This window comes from Diplotaxodon limnothrissa, linkage group LG22 (genome assembly GCF_057381915.1).
Source record: "Diplotaxodon limnothrissa isolate DT_005_m linkage group LG22, D_limnothrissa_male_GT1.1, whole genome shotgun sequence".
Classification (NCBI taxonomy): Eukaryota; Metazoa; Chordata; class Actinopteri; order Cichliformes; family Cichlidae; genus Diplotaxodon; species Diplotaxodon limnothrissa.
Genome location: NC_140616.1, coordinates 847,419 through 865,666, shown reverse-complemented (window position 1 = coordinate 865,666; position 18,248 = coordinate 847,419). Strand labels below are relative to the sequence as shown.

The 18,248-nt window shown below is 47.0% G+C and overlaps 1 protein-coding gene across 2 annotated transcripts in view; it reads left to right on the top strand.

Moving 5' to 3' along the window:
* The window catches only part of LOC146609076 (glutamate receptor ionotropic, kainate 5-like), a 74,607-nt gene extending 67,415 nt beyond the window's left edge, over positions 1 to 7,192 (top strand). For both annotated transcript variants that reach the window (XM_085346358.1, XM_085346356.1), the window contains exons 17-19: positions 4,187 to 4,315; positions 4,760 to 4,881; positions 6,443 to 7,192. In XM_085346358.1, the coding sequence (XP_085202484.1) occupies positions 4,187 to 4,315; positions 4,760 to 4,881; positions 6,443 to 7,192 (1,001 nt within the window). The remainder of the gene's footprint in view (positions 1 to 4,186; positions 4,316 to 4,759; positions 4,882 to 6,442) is intronic.
* The last annotated feature ends 11,056 nt before the right edge of the window (positions 7,193 to 18,248 follow it).

Sequence of the window (18,248 nt, the reverse complement as noted above, 5' to 3'; positions counted from 1 at the left end):
TGGTGTGTAACTTGAAGGCCCTGAGTACTCTGAGTACTTTCTCCCACACTGGAAACACTGGGAGGATAACATTATTTGAACATTACCTAATAAGACTGATTCAGCACAGACAGTTATGTTAAACTTTCCTAGCAGTCCTTCACAAACAGGGAACAGTCTGTCTATTCTCTCCATCTGTCAGCTGCTGCTGGCTCTTCCTCCTCCTCTTCCTCACACACTGCTGAGTTTGTCCTGGTGGATCATCAGGGCTGCAAAGCCTCACAGATGATGTGCAGCAGTGGGTCCCTCAGTCTGTCCTCACTCTGGACACTTGCAGTCGTCACACATGGAAATCAAATGTGTGATAAGCTGCAGGATTCAGACACAAATGTAACTTATAAACACATGTTCATACTTTTATTACACAATCAGAGAGAAAGAAACAGAGAGAGAGTGCAGGACAGACAGACAGGTGACAGTCTCAGGTGTACACACTGCTACACAACAGCACAGAGAAGCAGGATTTAGTGTTTGTGTTATTACGAAACAAGAAGAGTTCCAGATGGTGCAGTGGACACATGTGTGACTGCTGTGATTAAAGCATCTTTCTTTCAGCTTAACGAGTGAACCGTCAGCTCGTTCAAACACACGTTAAAGTCCGTTTGGCTCGACACCACCGAACAGAGGCAGCAATATAACACAGCTCACATTAACAGTGCAGTGGATCCTGCTTGTGCCGTGATGTTCAGGAAACCGAGCAGCATCACTGACTTTCAGCTTGTTGTGTTTGTGGATATATGACTGACTTTAATTATCCATAAAATCATCAGATTCTCTGTCAGATTAAGGTCGACTATTGAACGGCGTATATTTAAAGGCTTTAAAACCAAGTTAACGCTGAAAGTACAAACATCACTAACGTCACATAACTTTGCTGACATGTGGCCAACAGCAATTGTTTAATGTTCTTCAAGTGACATCGTATTCAGTACTTACTTTTGACAGTTCACTCTTCGGCCGCTCCCTTCTGCCGTCTTTTGGAGCAAAATTATCCACACCCACCGCCGCGCTATGAATTGTGGGATATATGGGACCAAGTGTGCACCGGACCACGCTTGATATTTGGGGAAATCGTCGGCGCATTTGGAGTACACTTTGAATTGGGACAGCCGTCGTCGTGTGGCGGTGACGTAATCGCACTCAAAATGCGTACTTCAAGCGTGCGGTCTCTTAATTGGGACACAGCCCAGTTCTGTCTCTGAGTGGATTTTGTTTAGGCGGGGTACTGCTGACACTCTACTGTGGATTGACTAACATACAGAAGCCTCTACTGCCATCCAGTGGTCAAAAATTACACTGCTGTAGAACTGGGCTGCTGTAGTTTAAAAACAGATTAACATGTGTCAATGCAGCTGTTTATTGTTGTTATTAAATTATTGCCTTTTGTTTGATGATGAAAACAAACAATCTCTTGCCTCAGGGCAGGTTTAAAGTGTCAGATGAACCATGACACAGTTAAATGTGACCGGATTGGTGAGCTCCACACCCACAGTCTGTGGATTTCGATTGAATCTGCCCCTGCTGTTTGCCCGGGAGACCCTAGAGGAGCAAAATGCTGTGGCGGGGTGACTGCAGGGCTCGGTCGGGTTCCCCCGTCACCACGACAAGTAACAGAGCAAATACATTAGCAGCTGATCAGGTTATTTTACAGCAGGTCCATCACATGATCCAGTATAAAACGAGTATCTCAGAGACGGCTTAGAGTTTCACCAACCTGCAAAAAACTGCAGGAGGATCAGAGCAAATGCGTAGAGCACCGAGCTGAAAAACAAAGTAGTGAGAGCTGTCAAAGAGGCTGTGTCCATCTTGTGTTTACAGCATATGCTTTGCCTATTGTCCCTAAAGCCAATCAAAGCCACCTCTGCTGACCCACGGCTGCAGAAACAGCAGAAGTGACGGTGTGGAGGGTTCAGTTAGTGTGTGTCTGCTGATAAGTGTCAGCCTGCAAGCTGTCAATAAATCTTTACTGAGGATTGAACGTGAGTCTGTTCAGTAAACAACCTGCAGTCTGGAGAGATTAGGGGATTACATCGTGCTGCAGGGTCCCGTCCAGAGCTCCGGTGTCGCCGCCCGCTGCCTCCAACACATCTGGAGCTCCGGTGGAAACGAGACTGCGGACAGCAGCGGCGATTTGTATAAAAGGTGCAACTGCTCGCGGTGTCGTTGTGTCGCTGTTTATGAGAACATGTTAAAAACCCCGCAGAGCGCGCCGCCGCCTCCACATCAGCACGTTTACCTGATAACAGGTGAGCAGGTGAGCTCCGCCATTAGCACCAGCCCTCTGTTTTCATTCACAGCCCACCTAAGATTGGATTTGTCTCGCTGCCTTTGAAAGAGGAACACCAGCCGGCAGCTCGTCTTCAAAGCCAGTTTAGTGCATCAGGACGCCGCGACACCGAGTGCAGCTATGTGCAGCCTGGTTGGTTCCCACAGACGTGAAACAGAAATCCACAGACGCTGAAAGTTGTGCAGAACGATGACCCCGTCTTGTGTGGTCATGCAAACATGATTCGATAAACAAGATAAACCCATAAAAAGTTTCATCCATCCACAGGCTCTTCTGATCATCTGTGCAGGCTCTGAAAGTTCACCAGTGCAGGACAGTGTTAGACATCACACGCCTGGAAGCTGAAAGTGGACTCAGGGCCACAGCTGGTGTGTGTGTCAGGCAGACAGAGGCTTAGATCAGTCTCAGGTTGGTGGTTTGATCCAAGGTTTAGCTCACGTTTATCCAGCATCAGATTGGATGAGCTCAGTCTGAGTCTGCTCACAAACACGCCTGTTGGCGGTCGTCCGATTGTTTCTGGTGGTGCCTCAAAGCACCGAGGTGACCGTTGGTAGGATTTGATGCTATATAAATAAAACTGCAGTGAACTGTACGTCTGTGATGGCATACAGGCTGTGTCCAGGAGTGCATCTGAAGGAAACTACTTCCTGTTCGGAAGTACAATACAATACAGTTTTATTTATATAGCACATTTAAAATCCCGAAGGCTTCGCAGTAATACGGAGAAACAACATAAGTCAATAACAGAGTACAGATCGGGCACTAACAGACAGGATGGAGGCATTAATAGAACAGAAGAGTTAAATAAAATAGGCATCAAACCTCAACACAGAGGGAAGGTCAATCGTGAGTGCGAAATATCTACGAAGATAAAAACTGCAGTGAAATTAATGATAAAATAATACATTTAATAAAAAGTGTAAAAAGGGTGTTAACTGGTCAGGACAGCCAGGTTAAATAAGTATGCTTTCAATCTTGATTTAAAGGACTGGATAGAGTCCGAGGCTCGAATAGAAGCAGGGAGGCTGCAAAGGTTGGGTGCAGCTGAAGCAAAGGGTCGCCTCTGGTCTTCAGTCTAAACTTAGGTTGGTGATCTTAATGTACGACAAGGAGTGTGCAGCTTGAGGAGGTCAGTGAGGTAACTGGGCGCAATATTATTCAGGATTTTAAAAGTGAGTAGCAAAATGTTAAACTCAATGCGATATTTGATTGGTAATCAGTGTAGATCAACAAGAGCCGGAGTGATAGGAGCAAATTTTCTAGCTCCAGTCAGAAGCCGAGCCGCAGCATTTTGAACGAGCTGCAGCTTTCAAATAGAGATGGATTGGAGACCACAGTAGAGAGAATTGCAATAGTCTAACCTGGACGTCACAAAAGAGTGGATAAGAAATATTGTATTTTTCAAATATGGAGCCCAAGGGTTCCCAAAGTGAGAAAAGGTGGACATGCACCCTAAAACCAGAACAGGATTCAACACAAGAGAGTGTGAAGCCTTCAGTAATAAAACTTTTCCACTAAAATGATTAAGAAATTGCTCACAGAGAGCCTGAGAGGCCGAGCTCGACGATCCAGGACAGGGATTTATCACGGAGTTAAACATTTTGAATAACATTCGGGGGTTGTGGCTGTTAGTCTCAGTAATATCTGACAGGAAAGCTGCTCGAGCTGCCTCAACAGAGTTCTGGTCTAGAGAGCGGCTCCTACAAAGGATGTCATAGGACATCTGAAGCCTACCTTTCTTCCACCTCCTTTCAGATCGATGGCAGACACATCGTAAGGCTCATATAGTGTCATTTAGCCCAGGTTGAGTAGCTTCATGTGTGTCTTTAGATGCTGAATATGACTTCTGCTCCTCGTCAGGCTCTCCGTATAGAGACGAGATCACTCTGGGAATACTGCAGCTGCAGGAGAGCAACAGGCTGGAGATCCTGAAGAGACGCTGGTGGGAGGGAGGACAGTGCCCCAAAGAGGAGGACCACAGGGCCAAAGGTCAGTGTCATCGTAGCGTGATCATTTAACGTAAAAACATCATTTCCTGTTTCTGTTTGATGGAAAGATTCCTGCCTAGGACACAACCGTGCTCCTCGTTCATGTCAGTGAAGCCTTACCGCGATGACACGTAAACAGGAAGTTTTTATCGGGCGTCTCCTTTCCTGTGCCGCCTGTCTTTTCCTCATTGATATAACAAAATAACAAATGACTTTGTCCTCCGCCTTCGCTGTTATTGTGTATTTGTCTCCTCCTTCTGAGGCGTCTCACGCCAACAACTCCACATTTTATGCCATCAAACAGGTTAAATGGCATAAAATATCGGTTGTTTTAAGCCTGGCCCGTTGTTGCTGATGGAGAGCACGCTGTGTTTGGAAACAGTCCTCAGGCTGGTAGACCGGTGTAGGTGAATCGATCTGTGATGTGTCCATCGCTGCGTTTCAGGGCTCGGCATGGAGAACATCGGCGGGATCTTTGTGGTTCTGATTTGCGGCCTCATCATTGCCGTCTTTGTGGCCATCATGGAGTTTGTGTGGTCGACACGCCGCACCGCCGAGACGGACGAGGTACACCATCGCACACACACACACATACACACACACTTACAGATTACACTGGGCAGACGTGAGCACTGCAGAGCATCTGTACACTGATACAAACGTGCTCCACAAGGTCAAGTTTATTTATGCTGCACATTTCCAGTCAGTGCTGCGCAAAGAGCTTAACAATGTAAAATACCACTAAAACAAATAAAATGTAAAACAATGATGCAGTAAAATATAGAAAAAAAAAGAGTCAATAAAAACAACTAAAACAACAACTAAGGCTGTTAAAACCAAAATGTTAAAGTGGTTAAAGCCAGACCATAAAATGTGTCTTCAGTAGCGAGTTAAATTGATCAAGTGTTTGTGCACATCTAATATTTAAGGGAAGACTATTCCAAAGTCCTGGACCTGCCACAGAGAAGGCTCTGTCACGATGAGAAGCTTAGTCCGTGGATAACTTGGTTTTAACTGGACCTCATGGTTTTCTCTGGAGCATAAAGGGGCTCAGCCAATAAGCACCTTAAAAACAAAAAGTACGACTTTAAATTGGATCCTGTAAGGAACAGGGAGCCAGTGTGGAGACGCTAAAACTGGGGTTACATGCTCCTAACGTTTAGTGCCAGTTAGCAGACGAGCGGCTGCATTTTGGACCAGCTGGAGACATAAAGAGAGGCCTGGTCCAGACCAAAGTCCAGACCAAAGTACAAAGAATTGCAGTAGTTCAGTCTGCACGTAACAAAGAGAAGGTGCAGCTCCAGGGCCACTGCTTCCTTTATTCCCAGCAGCTGATAGACAGCCTCCATCAGAGCGTGAAGGGTGTAGCTGGGGTTTGGGGGACCTCCATCAGAGTGTGAAGGGTGTAGCTGGGGTTTGGGGGACCTCCATCAGAGTGTGAAGGGTCTAGCTGGGGTTTGGGGGACCTCCATCAGAGTGTGAAGGGTGTAGCTGGGGTTTGGGGGACCTCCATCAGAGTGTGAAGGGTCTAGCTGGGGTTTGGGGGACCTCCATCAGAGTGTGAAGGGTGTAGCTGGGGTTTGGGGGACCTCCATCAAAGTGTGAAGGGTGTAGCTGGGGTTTGGGGGCCTCCATCAGAGTGTGAAGGGTGTAGCTGGGGTTTGGGGGCCTCCATCAGAGTGTGAAGGGTGTAGCTGGGGTTTGGGGGACCTCCATCAGAGTGTGAAGGGTGTAGCTGGGGTTTGGGGGCCTCCATCAGAGTGTGAAGGGTGTAGCTGGAGTTTGGGGGACCTCCATCAGAATGTGAAGGGTGTAGCTGGAGTTTGGGGGGCCTCCATCAGAGTGTGAAGGGTGTAGCTGGAGTTTGGGGGACCTCCATCAGAATGTGAAGGGTGTAGCTGGAGTTTGGGGGGCCTCCATCAGAGTGTGAAGGGTGTAGCTGGAGTTTGGGGGACCTCCATCAGAATGTGAAGGGTCTAGCTGGGGTTTGGGGGACCTCCATCAGAGTGTGAAGGGTGTAGCTGGAGTTTGGGGGACCTCCATCAGAATGTGAAGGGTGTAGCTGGGGTTTGGGGGCCTCCATCAGAGTGTGAAGGGTGTAGCTGAGTGCCTTTGCTCTCTCTCTCAGGTTTCCGTCTGTCAGGAGATGCTGACGGAGTTCCGTAATGCCGTATCCTGTAAGAAGAATTCTAGATCCCGTCGGCGCCGACCCCTGACCAGCACTGGGGGCGGAGTCCTACGTCACCCATCCCGCCTGACTCTGGCCGGTCCCCGCCCCATCCGCCTGATTCGAGAGATGCGTCTCAGCAACGGGAAACTGTACAGTGGCGCCGGCCCAATGACGGGCGGGTTGGCAGGGGTCGGGATGGGAGGATGCCCCGATCTGGGCCCGGGGCCACAGAGGCTCCTGGAGGACCCGCTGGGCACCAAAACCTCTACCACCACCCCCCCTCCTGCGTCAGCCCTAGTGGCTCCGCCCGCCCCCCCGCGCAGCTTCCTGCAGGCCTGCAGTCACGTACGCATCTGCCAGGAGTGCCGGCGGATCCAGAGCCTGCGACCGGCCGCGCTTACCCCACCCCCTCCGCCCTCCTCGTCCTCCTCCGCCTCCTCCTGCTCCCGGGTCCCGCCCTCAGTGGCGATGACAGGCCTTCACCCCCGTCACAGCGCTCACCATCATCTCCATTATCACCACGGCTCCATGTCGCTGCCCCGCCTTCCGCCGCCCCCTCCCCCGATGCCGACGGACAGAGCTGACAGCGACGGGGGCGTGGCAAGCCCGCAGCGGTACAAAAACAAACCTGTGCCCCCGCCCCGGCCGCTGCCCCCCAACAAGACCCCGACACACCCACCGACAGACTTACTCAGCGGACACGACTGAGCCTAAGGATGCTGTCTGTGGGGTCAAAGGTCACAAACACATTGACCCCAAAGCTGTACTGGTCTAAACTGGCTCTCCAGCAGGGGTCAAAGGAGGAAACCATTCTGACCCGTTTGTGGGGGTCATCCATTAAAGCAAAGACACGTCAGTGGACTGCACCAAACCTTTACGGGGGTGAGCGGATTGACCCGCTCTGGGGATGGAGGACTACTCACGGACTTTTTACCTTTTGGATTAAAGCAGACAAACAGGAAGTGACTGTCTGAGGCCGACCCACCCTCAGCCAATCGTCTCACTCCATGCCGAGCAACGAGGACTCAGACAGACTGAGGTTTGATACTGATCCAGGTGTTTGTATAGACGAAACGCTACAGATACACACACTCACACAAAGTGGAGAAGAAGAAAAACGAAGTCTGTGATTGTATTTCCTGTCCTGTTGTCCAATCAGAGGAGCTTCTCCTCCTCCTCGTCCCGATCCTGAAGCTGATGTCACAGCGATCTGATCGCCGAGTTGTCTCATTTCTAAAGGTCACCTGTCAGCTGCCGGCGGCGCTGAGCTCCATCGCTGAATAATTTGGACCTGCTGTACAAAAAAACAACCTGTTGACTTTTTCCCTTTTTTACTATGAAATGAACGAACAGCTGCTGCAGTTGTTACACACATCTGTATTTGTTTTATCATTTAATCATTTTATTTGTATTTTATAACATCATTTTTATATTTATATTTTATTTTATTTTTGTTATCATTTTTTTCCTTTTTATAAAAAAGAAAATATAAAGTTACAATTACAAAATATATAATTATAGTTTGTTGACATGCAGGAAGTGAAGCAGCAGCTGAAGAGAAAGCGTGTGTGTGTGTGTGTGTGTGTGTGCGTGCGTGCGTGTGTGTGTGTGTGTGTGCGTGTGTGTGTGTGTGTGTGTGTGTGTTTCCTGATGTTTTCCCCTCAGATCAGCAGGACATTATTGATTCTCTTGTTATCATTATTATTATTATTGATATTGACTTGTGGGGTGACTGTAGGAGGGGTGCCGCCCTCTGATGTTCAATATATAGACTCATGTTTGGAATAAATAAATAAAAAACTGAAAGGTGTGTTGAGGTGCCCCGGGTGGAGGAGGTGAAGGTGGGGTTGGGCTGCTGGTCACGGAGCAGCACACAGGGTTTGTTTTGTTGTTTGATTCCCAATATTCCATGTTTTTGTGATCAGCTGTTCATTCAGAACTCGAGGGATGGGGAATTCGTTTAACGCCGGTTAGGAATGTCCTGTGGACGCGCACATCAAGTGTAACAGCAGCCACGGATGCAGCGTGAGCCGGGTGGACGAGGTTGAGTTCCTGGTGTCTTTCTTTCAGCTTTAACTCTAATCCTGCATTTTTATTTTATTTGTGCACGTTCTCCATCAAAGCCAGAACCCAGCAGAGAGCGTTTACATCCAGCCACGTTGCCACGACAACAGCAGGTTAGTGACTGTGAGCAGAAATGAGCCCCGTCACATGTGACGGGACAGAAATCACCTCTGACATCATTCATGAGGACACCTGCAGGGATGCTGCAGTAACAGAGGGCAGCCAGCAGAGGGCAGTGCAGACTAAGGAAAGCCACAGCTGAGGCAGGCGTGTTCACATCAGCAGGTAAGAATGTGGAAGTTGGAGCGAGTCGTTCCTTAATGTGACATTTATTTATTTCGCACATGGTTCAACACTATTTCATTCCCTACATACAAATCCTCCTCCCCATTAATATAGCGCTGCACCCATGAGTGAAAAGCAGCAAACGCAGCTCTGTGTCCTTTAAAAATAATCGTTAGGATGGATTTAAAGTGATCCTGACCTGTTCCTATCAATGATAATGATTCTTCATTCAAAAATAAGGTGTGATGCACAAACAGTGTAGGAAACTCTGAATGAAAGGCAGTTCAGCTGGTTGTGCTTCAGAGTAGACGTCATGACTGGGTTATCTCTGGAGGTTATGAGGTTTTCCTCAAAAGATAATTCAGATGATGAAGTTCATTAAAAGAACTGAAACTTCTGCTCTTTAGCTGTGTGATGCAAACGGGTCTTTATTTAACCCCGAGTGGCCTCGGCAGGAGGAAAGAGTCCAGCTTTAGAGGACGCTGCAGAAGTCTGATGGACGTGCTTACTGAAAGGTCTTTTTCTTGTAATACATGCACTGACTCTCCGTCTGACACAAGCCGTCCACACAACAATAATAAAGACTGAAACAAAGAGAAACCAAAGTCAGACTGACTGTGGAAACTCACTGACACTAAACTGACTTAAGATCAAGTTTATTTCTAAAATCCACAAAGACAGTAAACTGTTTACAGCACTTTTCTTCATCTTCTCCATCACGCTGCCTGTGAGCACTGTCATCAAACTCACCTGAATCAGTGAGAATGAGGACTTCCAGCGTAGCAGCTGCTAACATGTTGGGGAGTTTTAAAGCCTGCGTAAGCTACCAGGTGTACCTAATGAAATGGCAGATGCATGTTAACTTGACAGCTATGGATGAAAATGTACCTGAACTTCCCTCCACCAGGCTGATGTTAGTGAGAAACATGATGGAGTGATCACAGCCGTGGGAACAGGGTCATAAATAAAACCATGTGACCATGTGATCAGCTGTGACTGGAGCTTTTTGATGGCGGCCCGCTGTAGCGTGGTGTCGTGACAGCGAGCCGGGCTTGGACAGTTGCGTTTTTCAGTGAGGAGAGAAGCCGTTAACCCGAGGAGGCGCTCGGCCATGTTCACGCCTTCCTCCTCCTCCTCCTCTCCTGTGGGTTTGTGTACCTGTGTGAGGGAATCAGATGGCGCTGCTGGGAACAGGATGCACGATGCTGACTCGCAGGTTTCAGCAGAAAATGTTGCACAAACAAATTTTCCAAAGAGCAGGAAGTGACATCAGCAGGCTGCTCCTGTGAGTGCCTCCTCCTGCTGGTCGACGCCCACGGCTCGTTCACTTACAGTCACTGGTTCCTTTAATAGCAACATGACAGGTTACGGCGTGGAGGACGTGAGTCACAGACGTTTGTGTTTGACAGCAATAATAAACTGTTTCGCTGCGTCCTCTGCAGTGAAAACCACCAGACAAGCATGATGTCATCTTTATTCATCATCTGTCATTTTTTATTTTGGGCTCCTGGAGGCTGATATGGCAACAATAATACAAATATAATTATTAATAATAAGGCTCGAGCCGCGGGTCCCGGACTCGAGCTCGGGCTGTACGGCTGAGAGCGGCCGGCCCGGGCTCGAGTCCGCCGTCTTTACCGCACGTCTCTCTGCTCCTGACACTTCTTCACTGCATCTGTGAATAAAGCTAAGAACAGAAAACATCTCCGCCTGCAGATTCAGCGTTCTCGGTGGCGCTTTAATAGAAACGGTCTCAGACACATAAATATCTGAATACATTTCTGTCCTGAGAGGTCAAACACACCAAAGCACAGGTTTGATATCTGTCTCTTAGAGCGTCGCAGGTTTCCTCTTCATGATGAAGATGATGATCTACTGAAACTCCTGCAAACAGTGAAACAATCCAAACACAGCTGCCTGCAGGTCAAAGGTCAGCCCGCTGCGCTGTGGTGCGGTCACAGTTGGTACTTTTTTATCACACACGTGTACTTCTACTTCACTGAAGAGTATATGTACTTCTGCACCACGTGTCATGTGACCCACGCAGGGTGTGGCTTAGTTCCAGTTCAGCTGAATCCTCTCGTATCGGCTCTTCACACAGCCGTGACCACAGCTCCTCTTCATGTGTGATCATCTGATCACAAACGCGATGCGCAGACGTCTGTCGACGTTCGGAGCTGCAGATCTGAGATATTGTCAAAACTGACAAAATGAAAATTTGCTATCAGATTTGAATCCAGCACCAAAACCATCACAAACATCTGACTGACAGCAGCTTCATGTTTCAGCACGGCAACGATCCAAACACGCCGCCAGCGCAGGGAAGCACGCCTGGACAGAAACACACGGGGGAACTATCAGAGCCTCAGCATCACTGAAGCTTCATCCTGACAGCGAACACGCCGGCGTCCTTCAGGAAGCCCGGAGAACTGTTCCCGAGGATCCTCACAGAGCTCACACTGAGCTCCAGATTAAAGGTGCTCACAGCAAATATTCAAACTCTGTTTTTAACTAAATACACATGAATGTCTGAATAAATCTCTGCACGTATTTCATACTTTACTGCAAAACAGAAAGAAATGAGGGGCAGATGAAGACTTTTGCACAGCACTGTACTAGAAGGAACCAGAAGGAACCCAGGAAGATGAAAGCGTGGTGAGCAGGAGACCTTTGATGACACGAGCTTTGAAGGTTTTCTGCAGAATTATGAAGAAACAGATCAAAGGTCCGACTCTGCATTTCACGTTAAATTGGTGCAGTTTACTGAACATGACACACATGCTGGCTTTAGATTGCGACACTGTCAGATTCAAAGGATGTGACAATGACTGTAAAAGGCAATAAATCAGTGACACGCCCCCTCAGGCTGTCAGTCGGTGATTAATCACACGCATCATTTCCTCAAATATGCAAATGCAGACGTCACATGATGCAACACTGCTTCCAGAAATAAATGTGGTGTAATGATTCGGTAAGTTCGCCTTTTTCAGGAGAAGCTGGTGGGAGTCATGACAAGAGCAGGTGAAAGGTCACGATGAATGTGGTGTGCACGCAGCTGTGAAGCTAAAGATGGAGTGCACATTAAAGGCACTGGGCCTCGCTCCGTCTGCTGCAGCCGCTCAGCGATGCTGCGGCGCTGGGATGGCACATGTTTGCTCAGAGAGACCAGTTTGTTTCCCCAGAGGAGAAACTGGGACTGCTGTGGAGGCCAGCAGCAATAACCTGAGCTCAGGCTCATATTAATCTGCTGCTTCGAAGAATAATTCTGACCTCAGTTCAGGAGATGAGGCTTGGTGACGTTTTATTAGGTGCAGATGATGATGTGGTAACTTTCACGTTTTCATTTCTTTGATGAGGGGACACGTTCTCAGATGATAAATCATAAGCATGAGTTCATATCTCAAGTCTGAAGCTGCAGACATGGATGTAAATGTCCCTGCGCAGCATCCAAAGCCTACGGATTCTCTTCACCTCCACCTTTGGTGGGAGACGCCCCTCCCGGCTGCTGCAGTCAAATACAACAGGGAAACATGGCGGCTCCTCAAACGGCAGACCCGCTCCTCAGCATTTTTAGTAAACGATAACTTTAATTATAGGATGTTTATTCATGAGTACAATATCTTTTTTCTATAAACTCAACTAATTATTGAGCGTACCTTTAAACAGCTATCTGCTCTCAGAAGGAAATCCAACAGCAGCCGCCTTCACAGCCAGTGACTTTCAGAAAGATCGTCAAAGCAGGATTTAAAAATTAGGGGTGGCTCAAGACTTTTGCACAGTATTTTCTGTCAAGTTAAATGACTCTTGTGTTTACATGTTCTAATAATTAGCGTATCCAGCAGTTGAAGGTCTTCAGATTGGTTTTACTCACCTGGACAATCACCTGTCTGCGGTAGAGCTTCATCACGTGTAGGCCGGTGCTTCCTCCACATCTGTAGGTTGTTATGGAGAGAAATGATTTATTGATACACAGAATTTAGATAGAGGTTAGACTCCGATGGCCCGCCTCAGCGGAGCAGAACCCGGCAATGACAGGCATTGAGCTCAAAGAAAGGAAAAGCTCTCTTACTGATGCAGGAGTTCTACAGGAAGCACGTGCACATAACCAGTAATGCATGGCACAAGCAAAGCACGCATGAGCACCATTAGAGTGAGATACTGGGGAAGGTGTGGTTAGCAAGGGGTAGAGATGGAGGCTGCGACGAGGCCGCTGATGGCCGACACAACGTAGAGCCTGCCGGAGGCTGAAAGATGCAGAGAGTGGAAGTGATCCCAGGCTTAGACACCTGAGGGCGGACGCACCTGAAACCATAGAGCTTCCTTATTCAACTTACATATGCTGTACATACACCTTCATCTGGAGAACTTCCAATAAAAGAACAGGCTTCTTCTGTGTGAGCATGAAATCCATCCAAACACAAACACTGACGCTGGACTCAAACGTTTCCAGCAATTAGACGGCCCCTGCTGCTGTTTGACTGAACATGACTCAGGTGGCCGTGTCGGGACAAATCGCTCAGACTGTGCCAGCTGGGATTTGTATGCCCTGCGGATTAATACATTCCCACAACATTTCATTTCTACGTTTTGTATTTGAATGTCAGGCTTGTTGGGGCAGGTTTAGTTTGAACTTGTCTAAAGATTCACAAACTGGCGAGGAAATCACCCGGGACCTAAACATGTACTGTCACACTGTGGATGCTCATTTCAGTGATTCAGTTTAAACCACAACAACACACAGGGCGCTTCGTATTGTAGGGTAACGACTCTGCAGTTATAACGTATGGATGTGTGTGTCCACTGGTCGCTGTGGGCCCAGCACTCAGTTTCACACCCTTTTTTCTACTCTTGGCTCTGGATGATGTCATAGAGAGATGGCTCATGAGGCCATCTCATGCTCAAAGCTTCTGCCGCCCCTCCCTGAGCCTAGTTCTGCCTGAGGTTTCTTCCTGTTAAAGGGAGTTTTTCCTCCCCACTGTCGCTCATAGGGGGTCATATGATTGTTGGAATATTGTAGGGTCGACCTTAAAGTGCCTCGAGGTGACTGTTGTGATTTGGCGCTGTATAAATAAAGCTCTGCCCACCTGCCACTCAAACGTTGTATTTAGGACAGCCAATCAGAAAGCTGGTTCTGTGACAGTGTTTCCCCGGTAACCGTGGCGCTCTGACTGTCAGCCTGAAGCAGGGCTGAGCTCCTGTGGTCCATGTCCTCCCTGCTCACAGGGACTGTTTCCTTTTCAGACAGTTTGTGGGAGTTTCTGGTTTGATTTGTACAAATTTCTCTTTGAGTTTCATCCAACTGAGGATGAAATGATCCAGTAATTACTCCAGACCACTTAAAGGACCAGTTCAAAGTGTCCTGAGCTGATCTCGGTCCTCACTTCCTGAACATTAGACCAGAGGATCAATATCACTCTCATCACTCCATCCATTAAATATGAAGCGTATGGGCTGGAACACTCACTCAAACATGCTGGAAGAGCAGTTCCAGTCATGGTGACGCAGCAGTGTGACCTCTAACGACTGCACTTCCTGTTCTCTGCACCTACAGCTCCGCCCACGAGTCAGTCGAGCTTTGCAGAAGAGCAGACGTGTTTACAGCCTGCTTTTATTCTTCATGGATAGTTTCTACCGTCAGTAGGGGCGTGGCCTGTTTGACTGACAGGTGGATGTAACACATTTATAATGACATCATCTTACTGAACTGTATTAGGTTTCAGTGTAAGCTCATAAAGTTTCCAGCAGTAAGCGAGTCCAGCTGTGCAGAAGTTCACTTTCGTTGTTTACATCTTCTTGCAAAGGTACATCTCCGTCCTCAGGAAGTTCTTCATGCGGTCGATAACACTCTCATCGCTCTGCGCATTAAAACAGTCTCTGCTGCTCAGCTGGAAAACTGGGTGGTGTAACAGAAGCATGAATATATTCTGACTTGTAGATGATCAAACCTCAGACTGCTGTGGGGAAAAGTCCGGCCCTGTAAATGAAATCATTAGCGGTCTGATTCAGACTGACTCCCACACTGAGAGAGAAGGAAACAAGCTCCAAGCTTCAGCTTCTGTTCTTCCTCCAAGCAAGCCTGTTATTACTCCAGCCTGTAATCACACAGGGACAGTAAAACCTGCTGCACACACACACACGAGAACTTATTCAGACAGCAATGACCCGCTGTGCCACACGGGGGCGATAGTGGGGCTAATAACAAATCTCATTAATTTATGTCTTTTTAACGTCTCTTGCAGGATTGGAGGATTGAAACAGCCAACAGCCCGTCGGAGAGGAGGACCACATCGTCCCCGAGCTCTGAGGGCTGGGTGACTCCGGTGGATCAGGTGCTGCTGATTGAAGTCCCAGCTGCTCCACCCTCCTCTCCAGGGCCTTCAGAAAAGCCACACAGACAGGCTGGTGGTTGTCCAGGTGTGTTGTTCACCGGTGCTTTCTTTCATCCTCACGATGCACCAGCCTGTAGATTTTGCCACTCCTGCGATTGTAGACGTTTCTCAGATGGTGTTTATCTGTTTTCAGTTTAAGGATGTCTTGTATAGAGAGCTGCTTTGACCACATGTACTCTGTTCACAGCACAATCTGTCAAATCAACTCAGACCTTTTATTTATTTACTTATGTATTTTGGCATAAAGAAGGAATTGCCCACACTTGAAATGTCCAACTACTTTTGGTCCCGTTAAAAAGAGGGTGGTACCGACACACGAGCCAGGCAGAGATGACACAACAGCAAAACACTACAGAACAAACTGCTTGAATGGAGAAAAAGATGCATGCAAGGCTGACATACTGTATAGGACAAAGGGGCATGAATCACAAAGTGGTTTTAGGAGAAGTAGAAACACACGAGCTTGGAACTGGAGTTTTGAAAAGCCAAAGCAAACAAAGAAAGAATTATAGCAGTGTTTTATGATGTTGAGAAAGCATGTATGATAAGATGTGGAGACAAGGTTTACTAATTAAAGATGGTATCAGGGCGACTGCACAGATGGATAAAGTAAGGACAGGAAACAAGTATTCAAAGACGTGTATAGTAGGAAATGTAACACCACAGTGGAGCAGAGCGAGTCACTTATTATTTTATCATTTTCACTGATGATAAATGATGTGTTGTAGACAGAGGAATGGGATTTCCCTTTTTGCAGATGATGGCGACATGTGTGGAAGAGAGGAAGGAGTTTATTACTAGAAAGGTACAGGAAGTGGTTTTAAAGCTGAAGGACGGTCACGCGAGTGGGTACGAACAATGTTTTTACAAGGAAAGACATCAAGTAAGGACGTTAAACTAAAGTAGAAGAAGTGAAATAACATTTCCTGAGGTTTGGTTTGATGACACGTTCAGACAAATGCAAGAAAGTGTTAAACATCATGAGAAGTTTGAGTGGACGTGACAGAACAGGCCTGAGGCTTATATACAGGTCAGTGTGTGCATGTGTGGCTCGGGTTAGATCGTGTCCAGTACGGAGCATTGAGACTCTGTACAGGTGAACTCAGACAGGTAGAACCAGGAGAAAGAAGAGAACAGTTAACACTGAGTTACTGGGCGGATCATCGGGAAACAGCTGGGCTGGAGAAAGAAGAAAAAGACGTGAGCCATTTTATTTGGACTGTGAATAGATCAGGTCAATAAGTCAAACGGTCATTACCAGAAATACAGCCGTGGATACTTCCAGAAGCTGCAGTAGACTCACTGTTGGAAAGGAGAAATGAGGAGTTTACTTTAAACTGGCAAACAGCACAGAAACATATTCATCAATATTGCTGTCATGTGCAGATTGATACAGCATCTAAGAGTATATCTAACAGAGCGGGAGCAGCTGTGATTGTGTTTAATATCAACGTAGGGAACAGGATAAGCAGAGATGGGCAGTAACGCGTTAGTTACTGTAATCCGATTACTTATTTCAAGTAACGAGTAAAGTAAGGGATTACTATTGCAAAAACAGTAATTAGATTACCGTTACTTTCCCGTAGGAACGCTGCGTTACTGCGTGCGACGTTCGTGACAACAGCTGTGTGCAGATCAACAGTGGATCACATATCGAGTGCAGAGAGAGTATGAGCGTGCAGCGTTTAAAGCGTGGAAGTACTGACCTTACTTTGAGTTTGACTCCATAAAAAGTGACAAAAACATTAGTGTCCGCTGTGCGTGGGAAGAAAACTTCTTTTTACAGCAAAAAAACCCCTAAACTTCCAACAAGCACCGAGTAGCTACGACGTAATGGGAAACTCACAGAGAAACTCGCGGAGTCTTCCACTGACCGCGGCACACCTGCACCAGGGTAAACCTCCGCCTACCCCACTCCTGCTTTACAGGTGAAAATAGAGCAACAGGACCGCTGAGTCTTTGACTTTATTTATTTTCTGCTGTGTTTTACTTGCATCTATTTGAAAGACTGAGTGTAAACACACAATATATTTTATTTTATGTGCTGGAATGTGCAGAAAATAGGTTTAAATGTTAAACTAATTTCTTCCAGTCAGAGAATGTTGCAGATAATTAAATTTTTGCTTGATGCATAAAGTTAAAAGATTAAAACTAATAAAACAAGTTTTAAAAAGAGACTTTTCCATTTGATCACATTTTGTATGATGGATTATGCAGAAAAAGTAGAACTGGGCTGAGAGATATATCACTTTATCACCTATTCAGGTTGTAAATCGTGTTTTTAAAAAGTAACTGAGTAACTAATTACTTTTGAAAATAAGTAATCAGAAAAGTAACGGGATTACTTTTCTGGGGAAGTAATCAGTAATTCGTTACTGATTACTTTTTTCAAGTAACTTGACCAACACTGAGGATAAGTGATGGGCTTTCAGCACAGACAGAGGAACGGCTGTGATGTTATCAGCCGTCCACCGGGCTGAAGACACCACACCATTAAAATCAGTCATTTGTTCAGATTCCAGTTCATTGTAAGTACGTTTCCAGTGCAGCCATTCAGAAAGTAGCCGGGACAGAAACTCAACAATACAGAGTGAACACGATGGCTCTGATGATTACAAGAAGACAACTGATTTACTGAAGAAGTGAAACTTATCAGGCACATCTAATTATCTTAGACACACACGTCTGTATGATAGGATCTAATCTTAAGTGACTTTCTGGTCCACACTCCATACCAGCTGCTGAAGGTAACGCACCAGTTTGTTGACTGTCAGCTGCCAATAAACACCAAAGAAGAAGAGTCTGAAAGCAAGGCAGGGAGGAGAGGGCCACAACAAAGGCTGGAACATCTTCATCCTCTGAGCAGCTCTCTGTCAGCTCTGTGAGGATCCTCAGGAACAGTTCTCCAGGCTTCCTGAAGGACACCCAAAGCTCTTTGGATGTTTCTGCCTCCTGTTCTCTGTCAGCGTGATCCCACACTGCTCCACGGATGCTCCGGGTCTCTGCGGAGGCCCATCCGTGACTGA